Source organism: Polypterus senegalus, chromosome 4 (genome assembly GCF_016835505.1).
Source record: "Polypterus senegalus isolate Bchr_013 chromosome 4, ASM1683550v1, whole genome shotgun sequence".
In the NCBI taxonomy this organism is placed as follows: Eukaryota; Metazoa; Chordata; class Cladistia; order Polypteriformes; family Polypteridae; genus Polypterus; species Polypterus senegalus.
This window is the reverse complement of record NC_053157.1, coordinates 135,411,089-135,436,560: the sequence shown is the minus strand read 5'-3', so window position 1 is coordinate 135,436,560 and position 25,472 is coordinate 135,411,089. Positions and strand designations below refer to the sequence as shown.

Genomic DNA, 25,472 nt, shown 5'->3' with positions numbered 1-25,472 from the left:
TTTTGTGCAGTCAGCTGCTCTTATCGTTGCTATTACAGAATAAAAACATACATTTGATTTGAGTCTGTAACAGCCGGTGTAAATTTATGGTATTTGTAAAGGTTAGTGTTTTTTTTTTTTCTTTTTTAATTATTATTATGACTTTTTTCATAGGCTTCAGGCATTCTAGTGTTAGGCCATTTTGTAAACAATTATTGATGAGATGCCGATTCAAAGATATTACTACAAGTGAGTTTAACAGAAAAGGCCAGTTATTGATGATACACCTCATGGGTTTTACATTGTAACTATGAGCTACTTGGTGAAAAGTACATTTTAATAGAAATGGCTATGGCTCCATATTGATAGAGCAGTCTAACTTTAATTAATTACATCTTTAAAAACTTGCTACAGTCTCAAGGTGACAAACATTTAAAAGCAGAAGTTTGTGCAGTGTTTGAGAAACATGCTTAAATAATTTCTGTAATGTTATATTAATCAAGCATTGTAAGTATAAATATCTTTTATGGTAACATACAACATGCAGGAGAAGAAGTGGTGAGCAGATGTACCAGCTGTTTGTAGGCACACGCTTGCCCTGGGGCCTCTTGTATAAACGGTGTGCACGCACAGAAATGTTGCAAAAGAACATTTCCACATTTAAATCATGATGTATAAAAGCTAAACTTGTCGTAAAGCCACGCACTTTACCACGGTACCTCATACCCTGTCGTACACAAGAAATCCACTCGGTTTTGCAGACTGGCGGCACCCAGTGTCAAAGCAGTGCTACTGTTCCTGTGTGGTTTATCTTTCTTTTTCAGATCCACATCCCTGACGCGGCTTTATAAATACACTGAAATTAACCACATGTTGTTTATTCGTTTAAGGCATCCGATTGTAATTAACCTGTAACAATATAAGGGTCCACGGAATGGCCAAATTATTCTAAATACCATAGCTGCTTTAGCGTTGTTACTCTCACTGCACCTTCTTTTTCTTCTTTCAGCTGCTCCCGTTAGGGGTTGCCACAGCGGATCATCTTTTCCCATATTACTCTCACTGCACCACTCAGAGCAGCTGATCGGAAAGAGAATTATCAGTATATAGCATCAAGCAAACGCTGCCTCAGCCATGCTTCCTATTTGAACTGCTTCTCACACGGCAAACACTTCAAAACCTTTTCTGTACGGACCTCGCGAATCAGAAAGAGTTTCATCCCAAGAGCTCTAAACGTACTCCATCAGTCCATCAAGTGCTCCTTGTAGAACGCTTTGTACTTATAAGTACAAGTACCTCACTATAAACTTGCACTACAGTTATAATATTACACAACCTGTGCCACTTTATAAAGCGCATATTTATATATGATGACGATATCAGTTTAAAGATGAAATGCAGCAAAATATGTTTATTATATTATACAGATAAAACTTTAACTTCATTTGAATAATCCATATTGTTAATAATTAAAGGACACAGTGTCGCTGCGCTAGCAAGAATCTGGCGCTCCGTTCACGGATTGTTCCTGCCTCGCACTGTATGCTTCACTGGAACTGGCGTGAAGGACAGAATAATTAAACATGTACTACGAAGATATTTCAATGTTCCTTAAAAGATCTGAAGAATTGCCGTTATAAGCTTACAAATGGCTTAAAGTCTATTACAGAGCTGATTGTGTAGTGATCTACTATTTGGAGAAAGAAAAGGAAGGACAGGAATTGGGGGTTAGTATGTTTGAAAGAGACAGTACTGCTGCAATAAATTATTTCATCGAAGGTCGTGCACAATCAGTGCGCCACCGTGTTAACATGTATAATAACGTGCTTTAACTCCTATCATCATGAAAATTATATCAAGTATACATTTCAGTATTTTCATTATTCAGAGAGCTGTAATATTACGAATGTAATAGATTCTGTGTCCTGTCAGAGGAAGAGAAAACCCGGAAGCACATAGTGATTCACACACATAGAGCACATAGAAGATCAATTACAAAACAAAGCATTTAACGTGCTACTTTAGTTACGATGGGATTTGAGAAACTAGTAAATTAAACAATTTTAAGATGAAGTTTATGATGTTCTACTTTAATGACAAAATAAACTACATGATTAAAGTGGACATTTCGAGATTAAAGTTGCCATTTTGTGCTTTTTTCCCCCACTGTGTGCCTATTTTTTTTTTCTCTGTACCCTAATAAGCTTTCATATGACACTCAGACGGTGGGCTATAACTCGCCTTTTCTTGGCGACTTTGATATGCAACTCTTTTTTTATTTCGGGCACTGTGCGACTTTGTGAAGTTGAGCTTTCGAGTTTCTCCAACACTCCATGTCACTCGATCAGCTTCCTTTTGTTGTTTATACCACTGTTTAAACCAACAAATAGTACCTTTTTCCTTGCTTCCACTTGGTATTTGCTGAAATTCTTCTATTTTCCCTGTGTTTTTCCAATTGTCTTTTCACAAAACGCTGAGCTTAAGAGCTATTTATATTGATTTACATATTCAAAGAGGCGTAATTCTGGGAGGAGTTGGGGTGGGACAGCAGGCGCGTGCATAAGCGTTACTTTTCACGCTGACCAGGATTTATGTAGCGGAAGAACGTGGAAGTTGGCGAACACACAGATTTATACATCTGGATTTTTCTGTGCGTAAGCACATTTCGGCTTTTGGGCTTACAGTATGTCATGTTATAGTGCGAATTCAATGCACGGCGTTATGCATGAGGCCCCTGGTGCTTACTGGGGATTCATTGTGATTTCAGAGGTGGCAATCAATAATTAAAATAGGAAAATATACATAATATAACAGTTGAGGTGAACTAGCTAAAATTAAACTTACAACTATAAACAAATCTGTAATTGTAATCCAACAGAATGTTTCTTTCTTTTAACATAGAAAAGTTGGCAAATTCTCCAGTGTTATTCAATGGAAGATTCTGAAATTTCAAAAACTGTCTGGAAAAATTTAAATGCAGAAAAAGTGTGCCAAATTTGTCCACTAGGAGCTGAGTGGTGTCATGCAGGCAAACAGTATATGCAAACACACCTAAAAAAAGATTGGCTGATTTTAGTTTTTAAGAATCCTCAGTTTGTCAACATTAAGTACTTTGTATTTAGAATGTAAGTGCCTTAGAATTTTCTACTAACAGAGATCTTGATTCTTTTCTGAGTTAAACTAAATATATAGTTTAGAGAAGATGACAAACATGACGGTAAATATGTAAACATACAGTGAAATATTTCTTCATTAAAGTTTTGTACTGGCCGTAGGCACCACTGGTCTTAAATTATAGTAGGTCTTACATTATGCACAGTTTTCTCTCACTGCCTTTGACTGCCTCTTTCTATGGAAAATTATGGGTGAGAAAAAATGTATACTATTTCTCACTAAACCCAGGACAAACATTCAATCATCACTAGCAATCACACCAAATAGGAATCTAGTCATCAACACAATAATTATTACTTTTCCTTGTAGCTTTTTTACTCAGAGGAAGAACAGGTCTTCTCACGTTTTTTTCCTTGCATTCAATATAAACACGATAATACATAGAAAATATCAGCTTATGTCTATTTATTTAAGCAAGCTATGCTGTTTTATTTATGCGACCAAGAGAAATCTTGTGTATATGATGAGATTGCATCACCTAATTTTCAGAATGGGGGGTTCAATTAAATGTTAGTTTAAAATGATGAATATTATTTCTGGAAAAAAGTAAATGTGATTAAATATCATCATAAGTTCTCACATTCGTTATAAATTGTTACCAGGCAAAGCCAGCAAGTATGATTATTCTTCATCAGTAGAAAAAGCTGCATAAAAAATAGCTGACTGGGTATTGCTGCTGGTTACATAAAATCAAGTGAAAACTTAATACAAAGAAATACCAGTGCCTGGTATAGTTCAAAGATGACCTTGTAGGCCTATTCCAAGATTACTGGACATGGACTATGAGGAAAGACTAAATGATTATAATCTTTTCAGTTTCAGAAAATGAAGGTCAAAAATGAATAGATATGGTGGAAATAAGCAGTTCCTTTAAAATGAGTTCCCCAACAGGAATGCTTATTTATCTCTTTCACACATGCAGAATAACATTTTTCTGAAGGATAAGACTCAAACTTTTTGAAGCTCCGCAACTAGCATTTAAGTCTGTGTAGGCATTCATTGTATGCATATTCTGGCAATGTTCCATATTCCATTCATCCTAAAACAATGCAACCTTTTAAAGTATTATTACCCTAACCCAAATCTTATAATTTGTATGTCAATATTTTACACAATATCATTTCAATAAATCTGTTTATAACACAAAATCAGATAGGACAAGCATGATCCATTTTACTTTTTCCCCTCTTTCAAGACAGAATAGATGCTAATTAGTCTGGAGTTAGCATTTCATCTGCTTCAGCTAACTGCACTTTGTACTTTAGGATGAGGTCAGTAAGAGGCACCATCTCAGGAAAAATGCAAATTGTTAAATGTGCCCTTGTACATTCAGTGTGTTTTTTTTTTCCAAATCAGAAATTATTGAGCTCTCATCAGTCTGCATTAGAATGTAGACAATATTATGATTGGTTTGGATGGGTCAATTCAATTGTACTTATTTCAATTCAAATTAATTGTCCAAAGAGGGAAATCTACTTTGTCACCATCATTTTTACAGAGGGACCAGGACATAAAACATAGCAGACAAGAACTCAACCTAACCTTATAAAAAATTAATAAAATACAGAATTAAATATAATACATGACATCAAAACATACTTATTGTATATATACAGCCACGCATGTGAGCCGGAGGACCGCATCACAGGCTCAGTCAAGGTATGTAATAACCTGTCAGGAGAAGAGGGGATGCTGCTGCTAACAGTATCGTCTTTTTCTTTCCCCACAGCATTGAGAAGATGCCCATGGAAGACACTTAACCCATAAAACCCTGGGCATCCCAGAAGGAAGTGTCATTACTGGCCAGACCAACCCGACAGATGGAGCTCTGCTAGGAATGACAAGCCTTATATTCTTTACTGATAATCCTACTGAAGAGACTAAAGATCCTGAGCATTTTTTTTGTTTTCTGTTTGTTTGCATCTCTGTCTCCAGACAATAAACGGTTGGTGCCCCAAAATTTCATACATACATACAAAGTTACTTACTGACTCACTCATTGACAAAAGCACTGTTCCCTGTGTAGTTAAAAAGCTGAAATGTGGCTAGATGGTACTTCCAGGGCAGTAAGTATCTGCTAAAAAAAATGACATTTTCATATATCAATAATTAGGGATAAACATCCCCACTACAACAGAAAAACTAATTACATCAAAATCTCAAAAATGCTTTTTATTAATTTGATTGAAATTTGGTGGTGTCCTAGAAAAAAGAAAATTGGCCACCTTGTGTTTTTTGATTTGTGAATATTTGTTGATAATTATACTGTAACAAGTATAATATGCTGAAGTGGAAGACCGGAGACAAGAAGTAGCAGATGCTCAGCAGCCTGTTTGATGCATATCAATGTATGCAAATGAATGTCGCCAATAGGGTGAACTAATGAGTGAAGAAATGGAGATGTCTTAGACATGGAAAAGAATGGTATAAATATGTGATGTGCAGATGATTTTTGTCAAATGAAAGGAAGAAGGAAGTTCTGCTAAAAACTATTGTTTCCTTACTCAGTGCCTTTTTAATTTGTATATTGGTTTTGATCAATTAAAATGGAATCCCTTTAGACTGATAATATTACAAATTCCACACTGCATACTATATGTGAAGGTGGACAGAAATTATTATTTTATTACTATTATTGTGTGACAATACCACTTGTGAATTTTTAGCTGCATTAGAAATTTTCACAAGTGTATTTGAAGTTTACAGAAATAGTACATTATTTGCTAAATTTGGGGTAAATGGGTGACCAGATGCAAGACTGCAACTTTATGCAAATGTCATTTTGATATTTACGAACCTATTACTACTAGTGATCTTGTTCAAACTCAAAATTGGTTACAACAAATATTGCAATCAAGTGCATTCTCTTGTTTACTTAATGTGACTGACTTGTTTGAAAACTTTAATAAAACAGGAAAACATACTGTAAGTGCTGTACTAGATATGCAGGAAATATGAGATGAAATCAATTTAAAAAAATTTGCAGTTAAATATGTACAAAAATTCCTAAGAGCGACAGAGTTGCAGTTGTGAAATATACACAAAAAACTCCCAAATTGAACACATTTGCATTACGAATGTATACACACAAAAAAAACCTAAAAGTGAACAGAACTGCAGTTGCTAAATATGCACAAAAATTCTAAAGTAAACAGGCATGTGGTTACTAAATACTGACATAAACATCCAGAAATTCATAGAGCTGCTGTTGCTAAACATACCACAAAATACACTGATATGAACAGAGAAACTTCTTTTTGACAAGTAAATTAAAAAGGATTTTTGCCTTGGCTCAAAATTTTAAATGATGGGTTTAATAATCAGTCACACATTTATTATGAATCTAACAAAGAAATTCTTTTAGGGTCCATAAATGTTAAATGCCCATATTGTTGTGCATTGTTATCGACTGATGAACCACCTGGAATGTGTTACAAAAATGTAAAAGTTAAATTATCACCTTTTGAAGACTTACTGAAGATCTTGACTCATAACATTTTCTCTGTACTATAAGAAAATATAATAGTGTGTTTCAAATGATATCATTTGGTGCAAAAAGAATAATCAAACGTAACTTCATGCCAAATTTTAAAGTACAAGGTCATTAGGAAATTTCCTGGGTGAAGCTGGATAACATAGCTGGCATATGCATTGACATACAAAAGTTTGGGCACCCTTGCTTAAACTGTCTATTACTGTGAATAGTAAAGTGAGCAGAAGATGAACCTATCACCAAAAAGCATAAAGTTGACACAGTTCTTTTCAGCTTTTCAAGATTGGTGTATTGTTTTTGTTTTGTACAATTGTACAGCGAAAAAAGGAAAAGAACAACATGCAAAAGTTTGGGCACCCCAAGATACTTGAGGTCTCAGATAACTTTTACCAAGGTCTCAGACCTTAATTAGCTCATTAGGGCTATGACTTGTTCATAGTCATCGTTAGGAAAACCCAGGTGGTGCAAATTGTAAAGTTGTATAAATTCTCTGACTCCTAAAGCTTTGTCCCAACAATCAGAAGCCATAGGCTCCACTAAGCAGCTGCCTAGTACTCGGAAAATTAAAATAAGTGATGCTCACAAAGAAGGAGAAAGGTACAAAAAGAAAACAAAGTATATTCAGGTGCATGTTTCCTTCATTCATAATGTTATTAAGAAATGGCAGTTAACAGTAACGGTGAAGGTCAAGTTGAGGTCTGGAAGACTAAGAAAACTTTCTGAAAGAACTGCTTGTTTAATTGCTAAAAAGGCAAGTAGAAACACCCATTTAACTGTAAAAGACCTTCAAGAAGATTTAGAAGACTCTGGAGTGGTTGTGAACTGTTCTACTGTGCAGCAACACCTAAACAAATATGACCTTCCTGGTAGAATCAGCAGCAGTAGAAAACATTTTCTGAGTCCTAGCCACAAAATTCAGAACCTGAATATTGCAAATCAACTTTTAGTGCATTTTTGAAACAAATCCTGTGTATTGATGAAGTTAAAATAGAACTTTTCGGCCACAATGTGCAATGGTATGTTTAGAGAAAAAGTGTGCCAAATTCCAGGAAAACAACACCTCTCCTACTATTAACACTAGAATTACCAGAGCCTACGAAAAAACTTGTAGATCCGTCCCACCTTAAATCGCTTCTTAAAACCGTTCTGACCTCTCCGCCAGTTTCTTTTGTTCATCTAAATGTGCTGATAAACACAAGCTGCAAGCAGCCGGCAATTCCATCCCCCCACCGACTTAGAACGTGCACAAACTTCTCCCAGCTCATGCCTTGATTGATTATCTGGGAGTGAAGTGGAGTTTTAGAGTGGAAATAATAGATTGTTATTTGGAACACACTCATTTCATGTGTTCCGTTTCTACAGTAATCTGTGTAAACACATTGTTAAAACAGACACTTTTTCATATTTTAGTAATAAATGTTACAAAATGTAGGCATAAACTACAAAATATGTAAAGCCTGAAGGCCAATGATCAAATAAACATTTTCACAAAAGGTTAAACAATGTCACAACAGCTCCTGTGTCGTAGCGGTAAGATTTCATCACTCAGAGCACAACAGACTTGCTGTACTTCAGAGACCCGAGTTTGATTCCCCGCTGGGGAGAAAATTATTTTTTTTTATTTTTTTTCAACCTTCGCCATTTTGCCTACCTGAATTCTCTGTCTATCTACGAGTAGTAACAACAGTAATTTTATTATTATATAGCAGCTTCCCTGTCTGCCTATCATTTAGTGCTTTTACTTCCTATTTATCTATATATTTATTCCCTTAGCTGTTTTTTTTATATATCTATTATACAGCGCCCTATGGGGTGCCAAACAGGCAATTACAATGATTTTTGGAATATATAAAGTCATTCCTGAGTATAGAAGTTAAACCTTGAATATATAAAGTAATTCCTGAATATATAAAGTCGGCGTCAGAATATATAAAGTCATTACTGAATATATAAAGTCAGAGTTAGAATATATAAAGTCATTACCGAATACAGTATATAAAGTCAGCTTTGGAATATATAAAGTCAAAGCCTGATTATATAAAGTCAGCGTCAGAATATATAAAATCATTCCCGAATATATAAAATTTCCGAGCTTGTCATTTCACTCGTACTAGTGAAAGGTAAACTTTGACAGAAGCCACTCAGAGTCGATCAGGCTTGTGAGGTTCGTCCAAATATGCTCCCATACAAAAAGAATAAATAAATATAGTGTTCAAAATGCCAGGCACATACATCATTTTGAATGAATTAACTGAAGAGTGAGTTTTTTTTTAAATATTTTTCTGAAGATGTTTTTGTTAACTTAGTTCATTACGTTGTAGTAGGAACTCACTGAGCTTACTTAAAATGTGCCTGAGTCATTTCAATCAATATCAATATAATCTGACTTTAAATTTATATATTTAGGAATGAGGTTATATATTCCAACGCTGACTTTTTATATTCATAACGCTGACTTTATATAATCAGGCTTTGACTTTACATATTCAGGAGTGACTTTATATATTCTGACTTTATATATTCATGTATGACTTTATATATTCTGATGACGACTTTATATATTCAAGTTTTGACTTTATATATTCAGGAATGACTTTTTATATTCCAAAAATCATTGTAATTGCCTGTTTGGCAAACTATAGGGCACTGCATAATAGATATATAAAAAAACAGCTAAGGGGATAAATATATAGATAGATAGGAAGGAAAGGCACTATTTGATAGGCAGACAGGAAAGCTGCTATATAATAATAAAATTACTGTTATTACTATATAGATGTTATTTATTTACTTACTTCCTACAGTGTAAAGTCACGAGTGCAGTGCTTCCCATGTACATATACAAAGTACAGCGATGGCAAAAGTGCATTCTTGATTCAATGTAGAACAGTCATCATGATTTGAGTTTTCCTCTGTTATAACGCGTCTGAGAAAACAGCGGGGCTGGGGGTTTGAGTTGAGCTCGTGAATGCGGCTGAGAGTATAACAGAATAAAAAAAAAAGCTAACCTTTACAAGTATCATAAATTACACCGGATCTTACAGACTGGAATCAAATGTATGTTTTTATTTTAAAATAGTAAGAATACGTGCAGCTCACTTTTCAAAACGGACTCATCTAGAATCAAACCCGTGAAGTTCAGACTACCAGTCAAGAGCTGATGCTGTTGCGCCACCACAGCGCTCTTGGCAAAAGTGTGCCAATATCACACTCTAACGCAGGTTGTTTATCTGTAGTTATAATTTTGAATAAAAGCGCACTTGTTCTATTATATTTGTACTTTTTGTGAAACCGTTTCTTTGATATTTGGACTTCAGTCTTCACACATTATAAATTTCATGACTAAATTTTGTCAATTACAGTGGAACCTCGGTTCATGACCATAATTTGTTCCAAACCTCTAGTTGCAAACCGATTTGGTCGTGAACCGAAGCATTTTCCCCCATAGGATTGTATGTAAATACAAGTAATCCGTTCCAGACCGTACAAACTGTATGTAAATACATTTTCTTAAAGATTTTTAAGCACAAATATAGTTAATTACACTATAGAATGCACAGTGTAATAGTAAACTAATGTAAAAACATTGAATAACACTGACATAAACACCCAGGCTCCCTGCTCAGCTGCACGCGCAGGCTCTCTCTCTCTCTCAGCAGCACGCGCCCTCTCTCTCTCTCTCTCTCTCTGTAACATTGCAGCAGTTCGCGCTATAGCCTTGCAGCCGATCGCTGTGTAAACACTTTTTTTTAATGAGTTTTAAGCACATTTGGAAGAACATTTGAACAAATCCAATCTTTATTTAAAAACCAACCACAAGCAACCAAGAAAGTAACATTACAGGAGTTCGCGTTATAGCCTTGCAAGCCAATCACTGTATAAACACCTATTTTTAATGAGTTTTAAGCACAGGGAAAAAAAAAATGAAAAGTAACACCGCAACAATTCACGCTACGAACCGAAAAATGAACATTTGAAAAATCCATAATACAAAAACTAACCATAAACCACCAAGAAAACTAACCTTGCATGAGTCGAGTTCTGGCATGAAGTGAGGAGGAACTGGGTGGAGTGGAGGTTACAGTTTTGAGGGAGAGTATGGCTCCTTTTGTTTCCTTCAGGTGTTTTCTCTCTTGTGATTTCTTGGGTTTCTGGTGTTTTTAGCTGTTTAGCTGTTGGGAGCGAAAGCCTCATGCAGCCATTCCAAAAACAAAGTCCTTATGACCCAACCCTTTGTGTTTGCCCTCCACATCACTGGCAGTCTGGCTTTGTTTACATTGTACTGCTTGAAAGCACAAGGGTTCTCAAATTGGTAAATGAGTAAATTGGTAAACAGTTTTTCCACCTCTTCCAGCACTTGAGGCCTCTGCCTGGTTAATGCTGTAACTCCTATTGCAACATCAACTGCTTTAATAGATTCTTTCTGCTTTAGAATAGTCGAAATCATAGGTTTTGACTTCTTGTACTCGGTGGCAAGATCAGTAACACGAATACCACGCTCATACTTTTCAATCATTTCTTTCTTTACTTTGATTTCAATTTTCTGCAAAACTTTCTTCTCACCACTCTTCACTTGCTTAGAAGCCATGGTTAACTGCAAAAGCACACGAAATACTGTAAAGCACAAAGAGATCACAGAGAAAGCACGCACGTCTGACTGAGAACAATGAACAGGGAGCGGCTCAACACGTGCTTAAATACAGTAATCGGCGCGTATGATCCTGAAGGGAAATGAAATACAGCACAAAGAGTTCACAGTGAAAGCACGCACGTCTGACCGAGAACAATGCAACATGTGCGGAAATCATCAGCGCGCACAAACCGAAAGGGAAACTGGCTTGTTTGTATACCGAGTGTGTGGTCATGAACCGAGGCAAAAATTAGGTGAACTTTTCGGTTGTAAACCGAGTTGTACATGTACCGAGACGTTCTTGAACCGAGGTTCCACTATGACTAAAACATGAAAAATGTTTCTTTTTTAACGATGTGTGTACATAGATCTATGTAGACACGGAACACACATGAAATGCAAGTACAGTGGAACCTCGATTTACGAGCATAATTCGTTCCGGAAACATGCTCGCAATCCAAAACACTCATATATCAAAACAAATTTCCCCATAAGAAATAATGGAAACTCAGATGATTCGTTCCACAACCCAAAACTATTCTTATAAAATGATTAAGACAAAATATAAAGTAAAATACATAATACAAATTAACCTGCACTTTACCTTTAAAAAGAATCATGGCTGGTGTGAGTATCTAAACTCATGTGGGATTCCACCCAACAGGACGACACGTGGAAGAGTGTCCCAAAGCAAGTATCGCAGCGTTGTAGCAGTTCGCCGTATAAGCGCATCCAAAAAGATCAAGCAAGAGCAAGATGGGGACTCGCACTTCACAGCGCACACACACACAGTCACAATGCTGTAGTAAACAGAGAGACGCGCTGGGCGAGCGAGATAAGGAGAGAGAGAGACGCCTGTAAACAGAGACGCGCTGGGCGAGCGAGATAAGGAGAGAGAGAGAGACACGCTGTAAACAGAGAGAATCATCAGCTCAGTTGTGATCACATGACACTCAGCAGACAAAGTGTATCTATACTGCTCGTATTGCAAGACATCGCTCGTTTATCAAGTCAAAATTTATTAAAAATTTTTGCTCGTCTTGCAAAACACTCGTAAACCAAGTTACTCGTAAACCGAGGTTCCACTGTATTCTAAATAATGATATAGTATTTTTAAAAGATGTCAGTTTGCTTGACTTCTCACTCTATAGAACTCCAAGCAACTGACACACAGTTAAACAGACTTGAGCTGAGAAAACTGTGCGCCGTTGGGGGATGGAATAGTAGGCTACTTGCTGTTTTCTGCTTAGCCACAAATTTAGAAGACAAAAGACGTGACGGAGAGGTGTGAAGCGTTTTAAGGTGGGACGGATCTATGAGTTTTTTTGTAGGATCTGGTAATTCTAGTGTTAAGCATGGGGGTGGATTGATCATTCTATGGGCTTGTGTTGCAGCCAGTGGCACAAAGAACATGTCATTGGTAGGGTGAAGTATGGATTCAAATAAATAGCAGCAAATTCTGGAAACAAACATCACACCATCTATAAAAAAAAGTTGAAGCTGAAAAATAGGATGGGTTCTAAAATAAGATAATGATCCAAAACACACCTTAAAATCTACAATGGAATGGCCCAAACAGTTCCCTGACCTAAACATCAATAGAAATCTGTGGCTAGATCTCAAAAGAACAGTGCATGCAAGAAGGCCCAAGAATTCTGTAAAATTAGAAGCCATTTGTAAGGACAAATGGGCGAAAATACTTCAAGTGAGAACTGAAAGATTCATCACTTGCTACAAAAAGCATTTACAAGCTGTGATACTTGCCAAAGGGGTGCCCAAACGTTTACTTCAGGCTCTTTTCATTTTTTTTGGTATTTTGTACGTGTGAATGATGGAAATTATCTTGTTTAAAATATTAAAGAAATGTGTCGCCTTTTCACTTCATGTCTTTTGGTGATCACTTCATCTTCATAGTAACAGACATTTAAAGCAAGGGAGCCCAAATTTTTGAATGCCGCAGTATAACAATTATACCAACATTAAGTCTCAGACAATTAACAATATAAAGAATAAAAATGATCAAAATAACACTTATTTAAAAGATTGATAACAGTTGAAGTAATATTTTGAACAGTTCCTTTTTATCCTCAGTAAATTCTCTGAACTTTTGAAATGATACCAACAACTAGAAGTTTGAATGTTGTGAGTCAGTTCTGCCAAAGACGATAAACTGTGTTTAATAGTACTCTACTTGTTTATTAAAACTGTACAGTATGTAAAATTTTACTCCATAGATGCATAGTACGGTTAAATTAATCCTATTCTTCTTGTTAACAATAAGATTTACAAACCAAGAATGAAAAACCTAAGTTAAAATAGACTAAATACAACATTTGCAAAAAAAAAAAAAAACTGACAAACTAGCAATGATAGAATTTAGCAGACTCAACTTTCTTAAACAACAGAGGCACTGTGTTTTGTTTAAGAATCAGCCCTGAGTCTAGAATTGTTCCTAATTATTCATAACTTTCTACAGTCTCTACTCCCTGGTTTTTGGCAATTGTTTCTTGTGGGTAAATTGTATTCCTTCTAAAATCACTTTTACAGTGTTCATGAGTATTAAGTCATACCAGCTAACAAAATCATCTAACACTGGGCCATGACTCACATTGTTTTCATTAAGTAAGCTGAAAAATCACAGAATCAACACATAATTTAGAATAAACCTCTTAAGTTTACTGCAACATATATAAAAAGGTTAAAACACATATCTCTTAGGAGATTTTGTTAATGAAGACAGCATGTCAAGATAGCCAATCATTTCCTTTCACTTAGTCCTGTCTATTAAATTTCAATTGGCCATACTACCAAGGTAAAGTCCAAGTTAAAATCTTTAAAGGCCTCTCTGCAAAAACCTGGGGCTGGATGTTATGAATACTGTTGAGAAGTTCAGAGATACCAGTTTTGCATGTCTCTTGACTACCTCCAAGTGGTATCCAGTAGACTAACAATAGCATAGTCTATTCATCTACTAACTAAATAGGCAAATTGAAATGGATCTAATAAACCTTGGATTTTCCCTGTCAGCTTCATCTTTGTAACTTTTGATTTCATTACCAGTGATGTCAGTGCCACTAGTTTGAAGTTGTATAAGTGCATTTGTTTTTAATCTTAGGAACAGCCTGTTTCTACAGCTTTGGGGTGTTCTGCTATTTCAATGACACCGTGAAATACAAAACAAAGCTAAGCTTCTCAGGTTAATCTAAATCTGTGCTTGTATCATTATGCCTACTGTATCCAACTGGTACAATGAAAACATACTTGTAGACACTGAAAACTATAGTTTATTTTGTTTTAATTTATTTGTGCCACTGTTTTAATAGATAAATTCTCCAACTATAGCTCCTTTATATGCAAAATATGGAAACAAATGTGCAAAAGTGCACATATACACACATATATATTCACATAAAATCACATAAAACAAGCTTTTCCAAATTGGCAGCTTTTAATTTGGTTGTAAATACAACACATGGGATATACTTCATTTCAGAAGTAAAAGATGATATCTTACTGTGCCATAGCCAAAATGTAGTACAGTAATCCCTCGCTATATCACGCTTCGACTTTCGCGGCTTCACTCTATCGCGATTTTTTTCTCATACACGCTTACGTCACTATGCATGCGCTTTCTGAGAATTTTTATCTAAGCCCTACGATGGCTCCTAAACGTGCTGCTTTTTTTAAGCCTTCTGAGAATAAAACTAAGAGCCGGAGGAAGATGCTTAATATCCAGAAGAAGGTGAAATTCTTGTATATGATTAAAGGTGGCAATACCCTACAAAAGCCTCCTCACGCATGTGAAAAGACAGCGCCAGCAACTGCCTATCAAGATGTTCTTCAGCCACGCACCCAGACACCCACTGCCTACTCCTAATACTTCTTTAGCGGAAGAAGACAACAACGCACCTGCTGGAGATACTGCACCACCTCTGAAGACTCTCCTACTGAGGTCGTGCCTTCATAGGTTAGTGGTTGTGTGCAATTAAATGTACAGTACAATAATCTACTATATAAAAGCGTTTGGGATTGTCCTTCCGTCCCATGAGTGCAAAGCGTAGTGGTATTCCGCTTATTACAGACTTACTACTTGCGGCTTGAGGTACGAAGCGACGCGATGTGAGCAGAGTTCTGGTGCTCTCATCATTCCCTTGCTTTTGTGCGTGATGCGTTGGAAAAATAGAAAAAATTATGTCTCTGGAAATAATTAATGTTGATGGAGTACAAATGCCTCACCGTGTAGTAAATATCAGGGGAGATGGTGCTTGCTTATTCTCATCTATAGCTTATTTAGTGCATGAAACTCCGTCTTTAGCGGTACAGATGCGGGCTGACATTGTACGACTTTGGACAGGCACTTGAGGGGATAAAAAAAAAAAGATGTTATGAATAGACACTTTGATGTTCTCATTCTCTACACTTATATGCCTGATGTACACATGGAGCGCACAATAATTGAAGATAAAAGTCGGTTAGCCTTAAAAGGCGAGTCGCCTAGTAATATGATATTTGTAACGTCTAATATGTCTTATTTTCTCTTATTTTGTCTAATATATTGAGTAATACGAGTGTAATGGTGACTAAGGGGTGTTGTTTCATGTCTAGAGGGCTCTAATAATGTTAGAAAACGTATTTAGAAGGTCGTAAACAGGTTTTCTATACTCTAACTGCAAAAATATTTGATTTATAAATAAAGAATCCTACTTCGTGAAAATTCATTTATCACGGTAGAGTCTGGAACGGACCAGAATCTCCTCGAAGTCGTCCGAAAGTCGTTCTCCATGGCCTCTCCAAACTGCTCCCATGCCCGAGTTTTTGCCTCAGCAACAACGAAAGCCGCGTTCCGCTTGGCCTGCCGGTACCTATCAGCTGCCTCCAGAGACCCACAGGACAAAAAAGTCCTATAGGACTCCTACTTCAGCTTGACGGCATCCCTCACCGCCGGTGTCCACCAACGGGTTCGGGGATTGCCGCCACGACAGGCACTGACCACCTTGCGGCCACAGCTCTGGTCAGCCGCCTCGACAATAGAGGCACGGAACATTGCCCATTCGGACTCAATGTCCCCACCTCCCTCGGGCGTGGTTGAAGTTCTGCGGAGGTGGGAGTTGAAGCTACTTCTGACAGGGGACTCTGCCAGCCGTTCCCAGCAGACCCTCACAACACGTTTGGGCCTACCAGGTCTGACCGGCATCTTCCCCCACCATCGAAGCCAACTCACCAGCAGGTGGTGATCAGTTGACAGCTCCGCCCCTCTCTTCACTCGAGTGTCCAAGACATATGGCCGCAAGTCCGACGACACAACCACAAAGTCGATCATCGAACTGAGGCCTAGGGTGTGCTGGTGCCAAGTGCACATATGAACACCCTTATGCTTGAACATGGTGTTCGTTATGGACAATCCGTGGCGAGCACATAAGTCCAATAACAAAACACCGCTCGGGTTCAGATCGGGGGGGCCATTCCTCCTAATCACGCCCTTCCAGGTCTCACTGTCATTGCCCATGTGGGCATTGAAGTCTCCCAGCAAAACGAGGGAATCCCAGAAGGTATGCCCTCTAGCACCCCCTCCAGAGACTCCAAAAAGGGTGGATGCTCCAAACTGCTGTTCGGCGCATATGCACAAACAACAGTCAGGACCCATCCCCCCACCCGAAGGTGGAGGGAAACCACCATCTCGTCCACCGGGGTAAACCCCAACGCACAGGCTCCAAGTCGGGGGGCAATAAGTATGCCCACACCTCCTCGGCGCCTCTCACCGGGGGCAACTCCAGAGTGGTAGAGAGTCCAGCCCCTCTCAAGGAGATTGGTTCCAGAGTCCAAGCTGTGCGTCAAGGTGAGTGCACTAGCTCAGGCTCCTTCCCCTTCAGAGAGGTGACATTCCACGTCCCAAGAGCAAGTTTCTGTAGCCGAGGATCAGACCGCCAAGGTCCCCGCCTTCCGGCCACCACCCAACTCACACTGCACCCGACCTCCTTGGCCCCTCCCATAGGTGGTGAGCCCATGGGAAGGAGGACCCACGTTACCTCTTCGGGCTGTGCCCGGCCGAGCCCCATGGGTGCAGGCCCAGCCACCAGGCCGCCATCGAGCCCCACCCCAGGCCTGGCTCCAGAGGGGGGCCCCGGTGACCCGCGTCCGGGCAAGGGAAAACGTCGTCCACAGTTTTTATTCTTCATTGGAGGTTTGGAACCGTTCTTTGTCTCATCCCTCACCTAGGACCAGTTTGCCTTGGGTGGCCCTACCAGGGGCATAAAGCCCCGGACAACATAGCTCCTAGGATCATTGGGACACACAAACCCCTCCACCACGAAAAGGTGACGGCTCAAGGAGGGGCGTCTCAGGAAGGGGAAGCAGTGCAGTGTCAACACTGTATATGGTGGGGATGGTGTGCTGCTGACCTCGACTCGGGACGTTGTGGGTCGGTGGGGAGTACTTCGAAGACCTCCTCAATCCCACTAACATGCCTTCCAATGAGGAAGCAGAGCCTGGGGACCTCTGAGGTGGGCTCTCCCATCTCTGGGATTGAAGTCACCGAGGTGGTCAAAAAACTCCTTGGTGGCAGGGCCCCGGGGGTGGATGAGATACGCCCGGAGTTCCTTAAGGCTCTGGATGTTGTAGGACTGTCTTGGTTGACATGTCCCTGCAACATCGCATGGACAGTGCCTCTGGATTGGCAGACCGGGGTGGTGATCCCCCTCTTTAAAAAGTGGGACCGGAGGGTGTGTTCCAACTATAGATGGATAACACTCCTCAGCCTCCCTGGAAAAGTCTATTCGGGGGTTCTGGAGAGGAGGGTCCGTCGGATAGTCGAACCTCGGATTCAGGAGGAACAGTGTGGTTTTCGTCCGGTCGCGGAACAGTGGACCAGCTCTACACCCTTAGCAGGATCCTGGAGGGTGCATGGGAGTTTGCCCAACCAGTGTACATGTGCTTTGTGGACTTGGAAAAGGCATTCGACCGTGTCCCTCGGGGAATCCTGTGGGCGGTGCTCCAGGGATATGGGGTACCGGACCCCCTGATAAGAGCTGTTCGGTCCCTGTACAACCAGTGTCAGAGCTTGGTCCGCATTGCCGGCAGTAAGTCGAGCCCGTTTCCAGTAAGAGTTGGACTCCGCCAGGGCTGCCCTTTGTCACCGATTCTGTTCATAACTTTTATGGACAGAATTTCTAGGTGCAGCCAGGGTGTTGAAGGGGTCCGGTTTGGAGGACTCAGGATTGGGTCACTGCTTTTTGCAGATGATGTTGTCCTGTTTGCTTCATCAGGCCGTGATCTTCAGCTCTCTCTGGAACAGTTCGCAGCTGAGTGTGAAGCGGCTGGGATGAGAATCAGCACCTCCAAATCTGAGACCATGGTCCTCAGCCGGAAAAGGGAGGAGTGCCCTCTCAGGGTTGGGGGGGAGATCCTGCCCCAAGTGGAGGAGTTTAAGTATCTCGGGGTCTTGTTCACAAGTGAGGGAAGAATGGATCGTGAGATTGACAGGCGGATCGGTGCAGCATCCGCAGTGATGCGGGCTCTGCATCGGTCTGTCGTGGTGAAAAAAGAGCTGAGCCGTAAGGCAAAGCTCTCAATTTACCAGTCGATCTACGTTCCTACCCTCACTTATGGTCATGAGCTATGGGTAGTGACCGAAAGAACGAGGTCGCGAATACAATCGGCTGAAATGAGTTTCCTTCGCAGGGTGTCTGGGCTTTCCCTTAAGGATAGGGTGAGGAGCTCAGTCATCCGAGAGGGGCTCAGAGTAGAGCCGCTGCTCCTCCGCATCGAGAGGAGTCAGATGAGGTGGCTCGGGCATCTGATCAGGATGCCTCCTGGACGCCTCCCTGGTGAGGTGTTCCGGGCACGTCCAACCGGGAGGAGGCCCCGAGGGACTATGTCTCCCGGCTGGCCTGGGAACGCCTTGGGATTCTCCCGGAAGAGCTGGAAGAAGTGGCCGGGGAGAGGGAAGTCTGGGCTTCTCTACTTAAGCTGCTACCCCCGTGACCCGACCTTGGATAAGCGGAAGAGGATGGATGGATGGAGTCTGGAACGGATTAACCGCGATAAACGAGGGTTCACTGTATCGAATTATGTTTTAATACTGTGTTACAGTTCAACAAAAAACCTAGCTAACCACATTTTGAACATGTTTCAGGTTAGGGACAAACAAATTCACAGATTATTTTGACTGTAAGAACACAAGGCAAGACTCTACTCTAATTCTATACAAAACTAAAAATTTGCAATTCGTAATCATGCTACTATGAACTATCGTGTCAATAAACTGTAAGTCATGCCAAAGGGCTACATTGCAATTAATGGTCAAGGCCTAGCTTAATTTTACCTATGATTCATGTAATTTACCTGGTTTGAAAAACATCAGTTGTTTTTTTATCATTTCTCCTGCAAAATATACTTTGCAATGCCTCTGCCGCAGTAATGATCCTCTCAGCAATTATCATTTAACACACTTCCAGAGTGTTCATTTAACATTCTGTGTTATACCACTCATTAGGTGTTTCAAGATGAACATGAAAAAACTGTCATCAATAATTTTGAAAAAGACTTTCGGGATGTTTATCTCAAATATTCAGCAAGATACAGAGCATTAATGATTTATTATTAAAATACTAGCAACTTGGCGCGAGCTACGCTGCGCGTTGGATGACCACAGTTGAAGGACTCAATCGTAAGGACCTCTCGTCGGGTGTCTTACTGGCACGCTTTTGCCTCTTTCTTTCGCGATCACGGCGTAATCTGTCTTCTGTCTCTGTAGGGGTTTCAGTTGCCTTTCGTTGTGCGGCAGAGACACATCGTTGAGCTAATCTGTGTGAATGCTGACTGTCCGTTTCTTACGAGCGACTGTCACGCCTTTGCCTCTTTGGTTCGTGATTACACTGTAATGTGTCCTCTCTTGCAGCAGCAGGTTTAGTTGCGTTTTGTTTCTGCATTGTTCCGTAAGGTCTCCTCCGTACAAGTGCACATGGGTAGCTGAAGACGGAAAGGCATAGTGGGCATAGTGAAACACACAAATTGGTGACCAGGGGAAGCTTCCGACTCAGACTTGGGGCTCGAAATACTCAAGTGCACGTTATTTATAATAAATTTTTTTTTTTTGTTATGAACTTCCCCAAAAGAGTTGATCCCTGTAAATAGTTAATAGTATATGAACAATATAATCTGTTGTAGTACGGGCGTTAATTAGCGTCACACCTCATTCCCTGCATACACCATGTGTTTGGCTGTAACGCCAGAAGTGCGGTGGATGCTGTAAGGGTAGGCTGTGGTTTCTGTTTCTTTCGTGATGTTTTTATTTCATTGTATTGATTATTTAATAGGCAGAGGGGAAAAGATGTTAATGTGATGCTCTGTGTATTTCTTTATTTTTGTTTTGAAAAGCTTTTCGGGAACAGGAAAAATAAAAGCAAAGGGGAAGGAACGGAGGGGGGTAAGCAGGAATTCTGAGAGGGGACGGACTGGGGCTTTTCTACGGAGCGGCTATAGAGCCAAAAGGAACACGGACCCGGACACCGCAGTGGGCTTTTATTATATAGATATTAATAAATATTTTACTTATTAATTAACCAAATATAAGTTAAACTGTTTTCTTTTTTACATTAAAAAAGTTTCAATATTCCAATAGAAAAATGGAACTAAAAAGTACTACAAAAATATTTCATATTACTTTATGATAGTGGTTAACCTACTTCACCACACACCTTAACTTTAAGTAACAATAAAAATAGATATAACATGCTTTATGTAATAACATGTATTTGTATTTTGTTTGGCTTCAGGACTGTCAGTTTCCTTCTTCTTTATCAATAACACAGTATATAATCAGGAAAAAGAAAAAAAAAATATAAGAAAAGCTACTGTTGTGTCAACAGGTTTTCTACCTAAAGGAAAATATTCTGCTTGTGAGCAACAATGCCACTTAGTGGCCAAAACTTTGAATTAAACAGTGGAAAGATTCTGTAACTGCACTCAAATCTGCATTGGACAACGATTAAATGCATTATGACACACAAAAATATTTATACAACTTAGAAGTTATATAATGTTTCTCTTTGGAAAAATGACAAACATTATACTACTATTTAAGATATTTATTTGTTCGCCTTTTCAGATTATAAAAAGTGGTTAAGGCGAAAAGACCTGATTGAGACAGAAAACTACCAATGTTCCAACAAACAGAAAATTTTCACAAGCAATATTTTGTAAACTTTTCCATATATGAGATTCAACTGTCCTCTCACAAAAATAAAAGTTTAGTAATTTTGATAACCTTATTTAACATTAATTTTTAGTTATTGTCAGAAAAAAAGATTATTATTTTTGCCAAACTGCAAAAAAATGACAACTACCTGTAAATACTGATCAAAAGACGAAATATTAAACCAACCAATATATTTTTTTCACTTCGGAAAAGTAGAACTACACTGTATCTTGTCAGAAATAACTCTGGCAAGCAATCATTATTGCAGATATCAAGCCAACTGCAGCCTTTGAAAAAATTAGAAAAATCACAGTAAATCAATGAATTCCCAAATCTTAATATTATGCCTTTTGCACTGGTAAAGAAACCTAGAACAAATAAAAATCAGACATATAAATATTTTGTAGGAATGTCTAATGTTCTTCTCAGCTCGTAAATATGGATGGGGGAACATTGGACAAAATATAGCAAAAATGATTTGAATATTTAATAACAGAAAATGTCTACAGCAAACATAAAACTGCATAATTAACATTTAAATGTAATGCTTACAAGAGGACAGAAAAAATGTTGTGCGCTTTGTAAATTGCAGTGAATGCTATAATAATGATCAAGTATGTTTTATACTAAATATACTAGCTGAACATCCATCCATCCATTATCCAACCCACTATATCCTAACTACAGGGTTACGGGGGTCTGCTGGAGCCAATCCCAGAAAACACAGGGAGCAAGGCAGGGCACACACACATACACCAAGCACACACTAGGGACAATTTAGAATTGCCAATGCACCTAACCTTCATGTCTTTTGACTGTGGGAGGAAACCGGAGCACCCAGAGAAAACCCACGCAGACACGGGGAGAACATGCAAACTCCATGAAGGGAGGACCCAGGAAGCGAACCCGGGTCTCCTAACTGCGAAACAGCAGCGCTACCACTGCGTCACCACGCTGCCTAATTGAACATGATAAGACAAAATCACTTGTTAATAAATTAATACTGAATAAAATTTTAGTTTCAAAAATTGACATTAACTGTTATGAACTTACCTAACAACAACAGATATGCTCCAAGAAATTGATTTCATAAAAATGTAAACTATGCAAACAAGATAAGACAATATGGTAGGTACTGTATACCACTCATTTATAAACAGAATGATTTTTATTTAATAACCAAGGCACTAATTAGTTCTGAAAAAAAATATATAATGAAAAATCTATTCTTATAAAAAATAAAATATTTTGAATTACTAGTTTATTTTTATGAATTACTAGTGTTTTATGATTTTAGATATACATTCGTATTTGATCACTTGCCTTCAATTCTGCTTGAGGCATCACAGGGCTTTTGTGGTGTTGCAACACGGAGGAAGATCTGCTGCCGCCAGGAATGTCGACGGTTCTTCACTGGACTCCCATCACTATCTCCTTGTGCTCTGGCCCGCAGCTCTATGTCACTGAAATTAAAAGAAAACTAGTACTGACACATACCTAATCATTTCAGGGTGCAGAAAAATAGCATTTCAGGATTTCAAATTTAGATATTCTTACACTGAAAATACAGGGTGTAGCAGAAATAACTCCCACATTTCAAAAAATCACTGTGGGGTCCCCAAAGCAGGTAGAGGGGTGCGGTCCGTTCCGTTAGGTATGGTACATAATAAAGTTTTCAGTCATCACCATGCCGTGTTCGAGTGAGCATCAAGGCTTTGTAGTGGAGGCTTTTTGCAAAAATGGCGAATCTGTAGCTGCGACGCTGAGGGTCTTTCGCATTCGGTTCGGTTTACGTGCTAATGAAAGTGTTCCAGACTGGAAAACAATTTTGCTGTGGGTTCAAAGAGTAAGGGCAACAGGAGTTTTTCAAACATCGTCCTTTGTCCTTGGACCAACTAAAGGAGGCTATTCAAGAAGAAATTGAAGGAATTTCGCCCGACATGCTAGTGAGAGTGATGGAAAACTTCCAAGAACGGCTCCAAATGTGTATCAGCCGTCAAGGCCACCATTTGGATGATATAATTTTTAAAACTTAAAGTAAAAAAATTTTTTATATCTATACATCCATCCATTATCCAACCCTCTATATCCTAACGACAGGGTCACAGGGCTCTGCTAGAGCCAATCCCAGCCAACACAGGGCGCAACGCAGGAATCAAACCCTGGGCAGGGCGCCAGCCCACATCAGTTTATTATATCGACATTTGGGAAATAAAAAGTTTTTGGTGATACCTTGTAGCATTTTGTTTCAATCCCCCTTTTGAAATGTGGGAGTTATTGCTGTTGCACCCTGTATTACAAAGTGTTTGCTATGTCTATATTTTCAAGCATTCAAAAGACACTCATTAAAGATATTTAACCAAAATTTAAGTTATTAAACAATTAAGCATAAAATAAAACTTATTGGACAAATAAATTAAAGCAAGTGTGATTGCTGTGTTTTTTATTATATATGCAATATATTTCAAAAACAAATTTTATTTTTTAATTATATAAATGCTCTCATTTTATATATATAAATAAAATAACACCGTCTGTTTGTCTTTTCATTCTTTTTTTAGCTTCATTTCATGTTATTTATCTGGTTTGCACAACAAGGACCTAATTTTAAACCTCAGATTGCATCTTGTTTTTCTGTCTGTCTGTTTTTGTTCACCAACCATGCAAATACAACAGAACTGATTTTCGTATTTTGCATGTTGGTTGCCATTGGTCAAATTTAAAATATTGGCTATATGGTATTTAAAATTTTCATCAGGAATGGTGGTTATAATGGTGGGTGGGCAAAAACTGCATCATTCCAAAACAGCTTAGTTGAAGTTCATGAAATCTGAAATTTACATTACTGCTGAAACAACTTATAAGAAATACAGTGGTACCTCGGTACAGTAATCCCTCCTCGATCGCGGGGGTTGCGTTCCAGACCCCCCCGCGATAGGTGAAAATCCGCGAAGTAGAAACCATATGTTTGTATGGTTATTTTTATATATTTTAAGCCCTTATAAACTCTCCCACCCTGTTAACATTATTAGAGCACTCTAGACATGAAATAACACCCTTTAGTCAAACGTTTAAACTGTGCTCCATTACAAAACAGAGATGACAGTTCTTTCTCACAATTAAAAGAAAGCAAACATATCTTATTTTCAAAGGAGCGCCGTCAGGAGCAGAGAATGTCAGAGAGAGCGCTTGCTAAGAAAAGCAAACAATCAAAAAATCAATACGTACTTTTAAGTATACAGAAGCACCGCGATAAAGCGGTGTAGAGGAGTGTCCGTGTCCTCTGTGCAAACAGCCCCTCTGCTCACACCCCCTCCGTCAGGCAGAGAGAGTGAGAAAGATAGAGAGAAGCAAACAAGCACCGCGCGGGAAGCATATCTTATAGCATTGAGGAGTTTTAGTTAATATGTAATACAATACATGCTCTGATTGGGTAGCTTCTAAGCCAACCGCCAATAGCATTCCTTGTATGAAATCAACTGGGCAATCAAACTGAGGAAGCATGTAATCTAAATTAAAAGACCCATTGTCCATGAAAGCGTGAACCAACGAAAAATCTGTGATATATATTTAGATGTGCTTACATTTAAAATCCGCGATAGAGTGAAGCCGCGAAAGTCGAAGCGCGATATAGCGAGGGATTACTGTATACATCTGCTTTGGAATAAGTCCAACTTGGTATACGTCCTGTTTGGACATGAAAAATTTTGCTTGGTATACGACTCGCGGGCTAACCTTGTTTACCTCTCTCGAGACAAAGCCACGACTGCCCACGAGCGTTAGTGCGCCAGTTGCTCAGTGAACAACCCGCACTATAACTCTCTGTGAACTTTCACGTGTTTGGTATAGCGGGTCCACAGCTCCTGTCAAAGTCCACCTTTAAAATAAATAATCACTGCGCTCGCAGCTTGGTTAGGGGGCGTGGTGGTTATGTGGCTGAAGGTTGTCACGGCGATTTGCAATGTGGACGTTTCTCACCAAAGTACACTTGTGAGGGACCA

At 39.1% G+C, this 25,472-nt stretch overlaps 1 protein-coding gene across 5 annotated transcripts in view; it reads right to left on the bottom strand.

Annotated features, from left to right (window-relative positions):
• The window catches only part of tbc1d1 (TBC1 (tre-2/USP6, BUB2, cdc16) domain family, member 1), a 294,800-nt gene that overhangs the window by 105,860 nt on the left and 163,468 nt on the right, over nt 1–25,472 (bottom strand). For all 5 annotated transcript variants that reach the window (XM_039751281.1, XM_039751283.1, XM_039751284.1 and 2 more), the window contains one exon: nt 22,795–22,934. In XM_039751281.1, the coding sequence (XP_039607215.1) occupies nt 22,795–22,934 (140 nt within the window). The remainder of the gene's footprint in view (nt 1–22,794; nt 22,935–25,472) is intronic.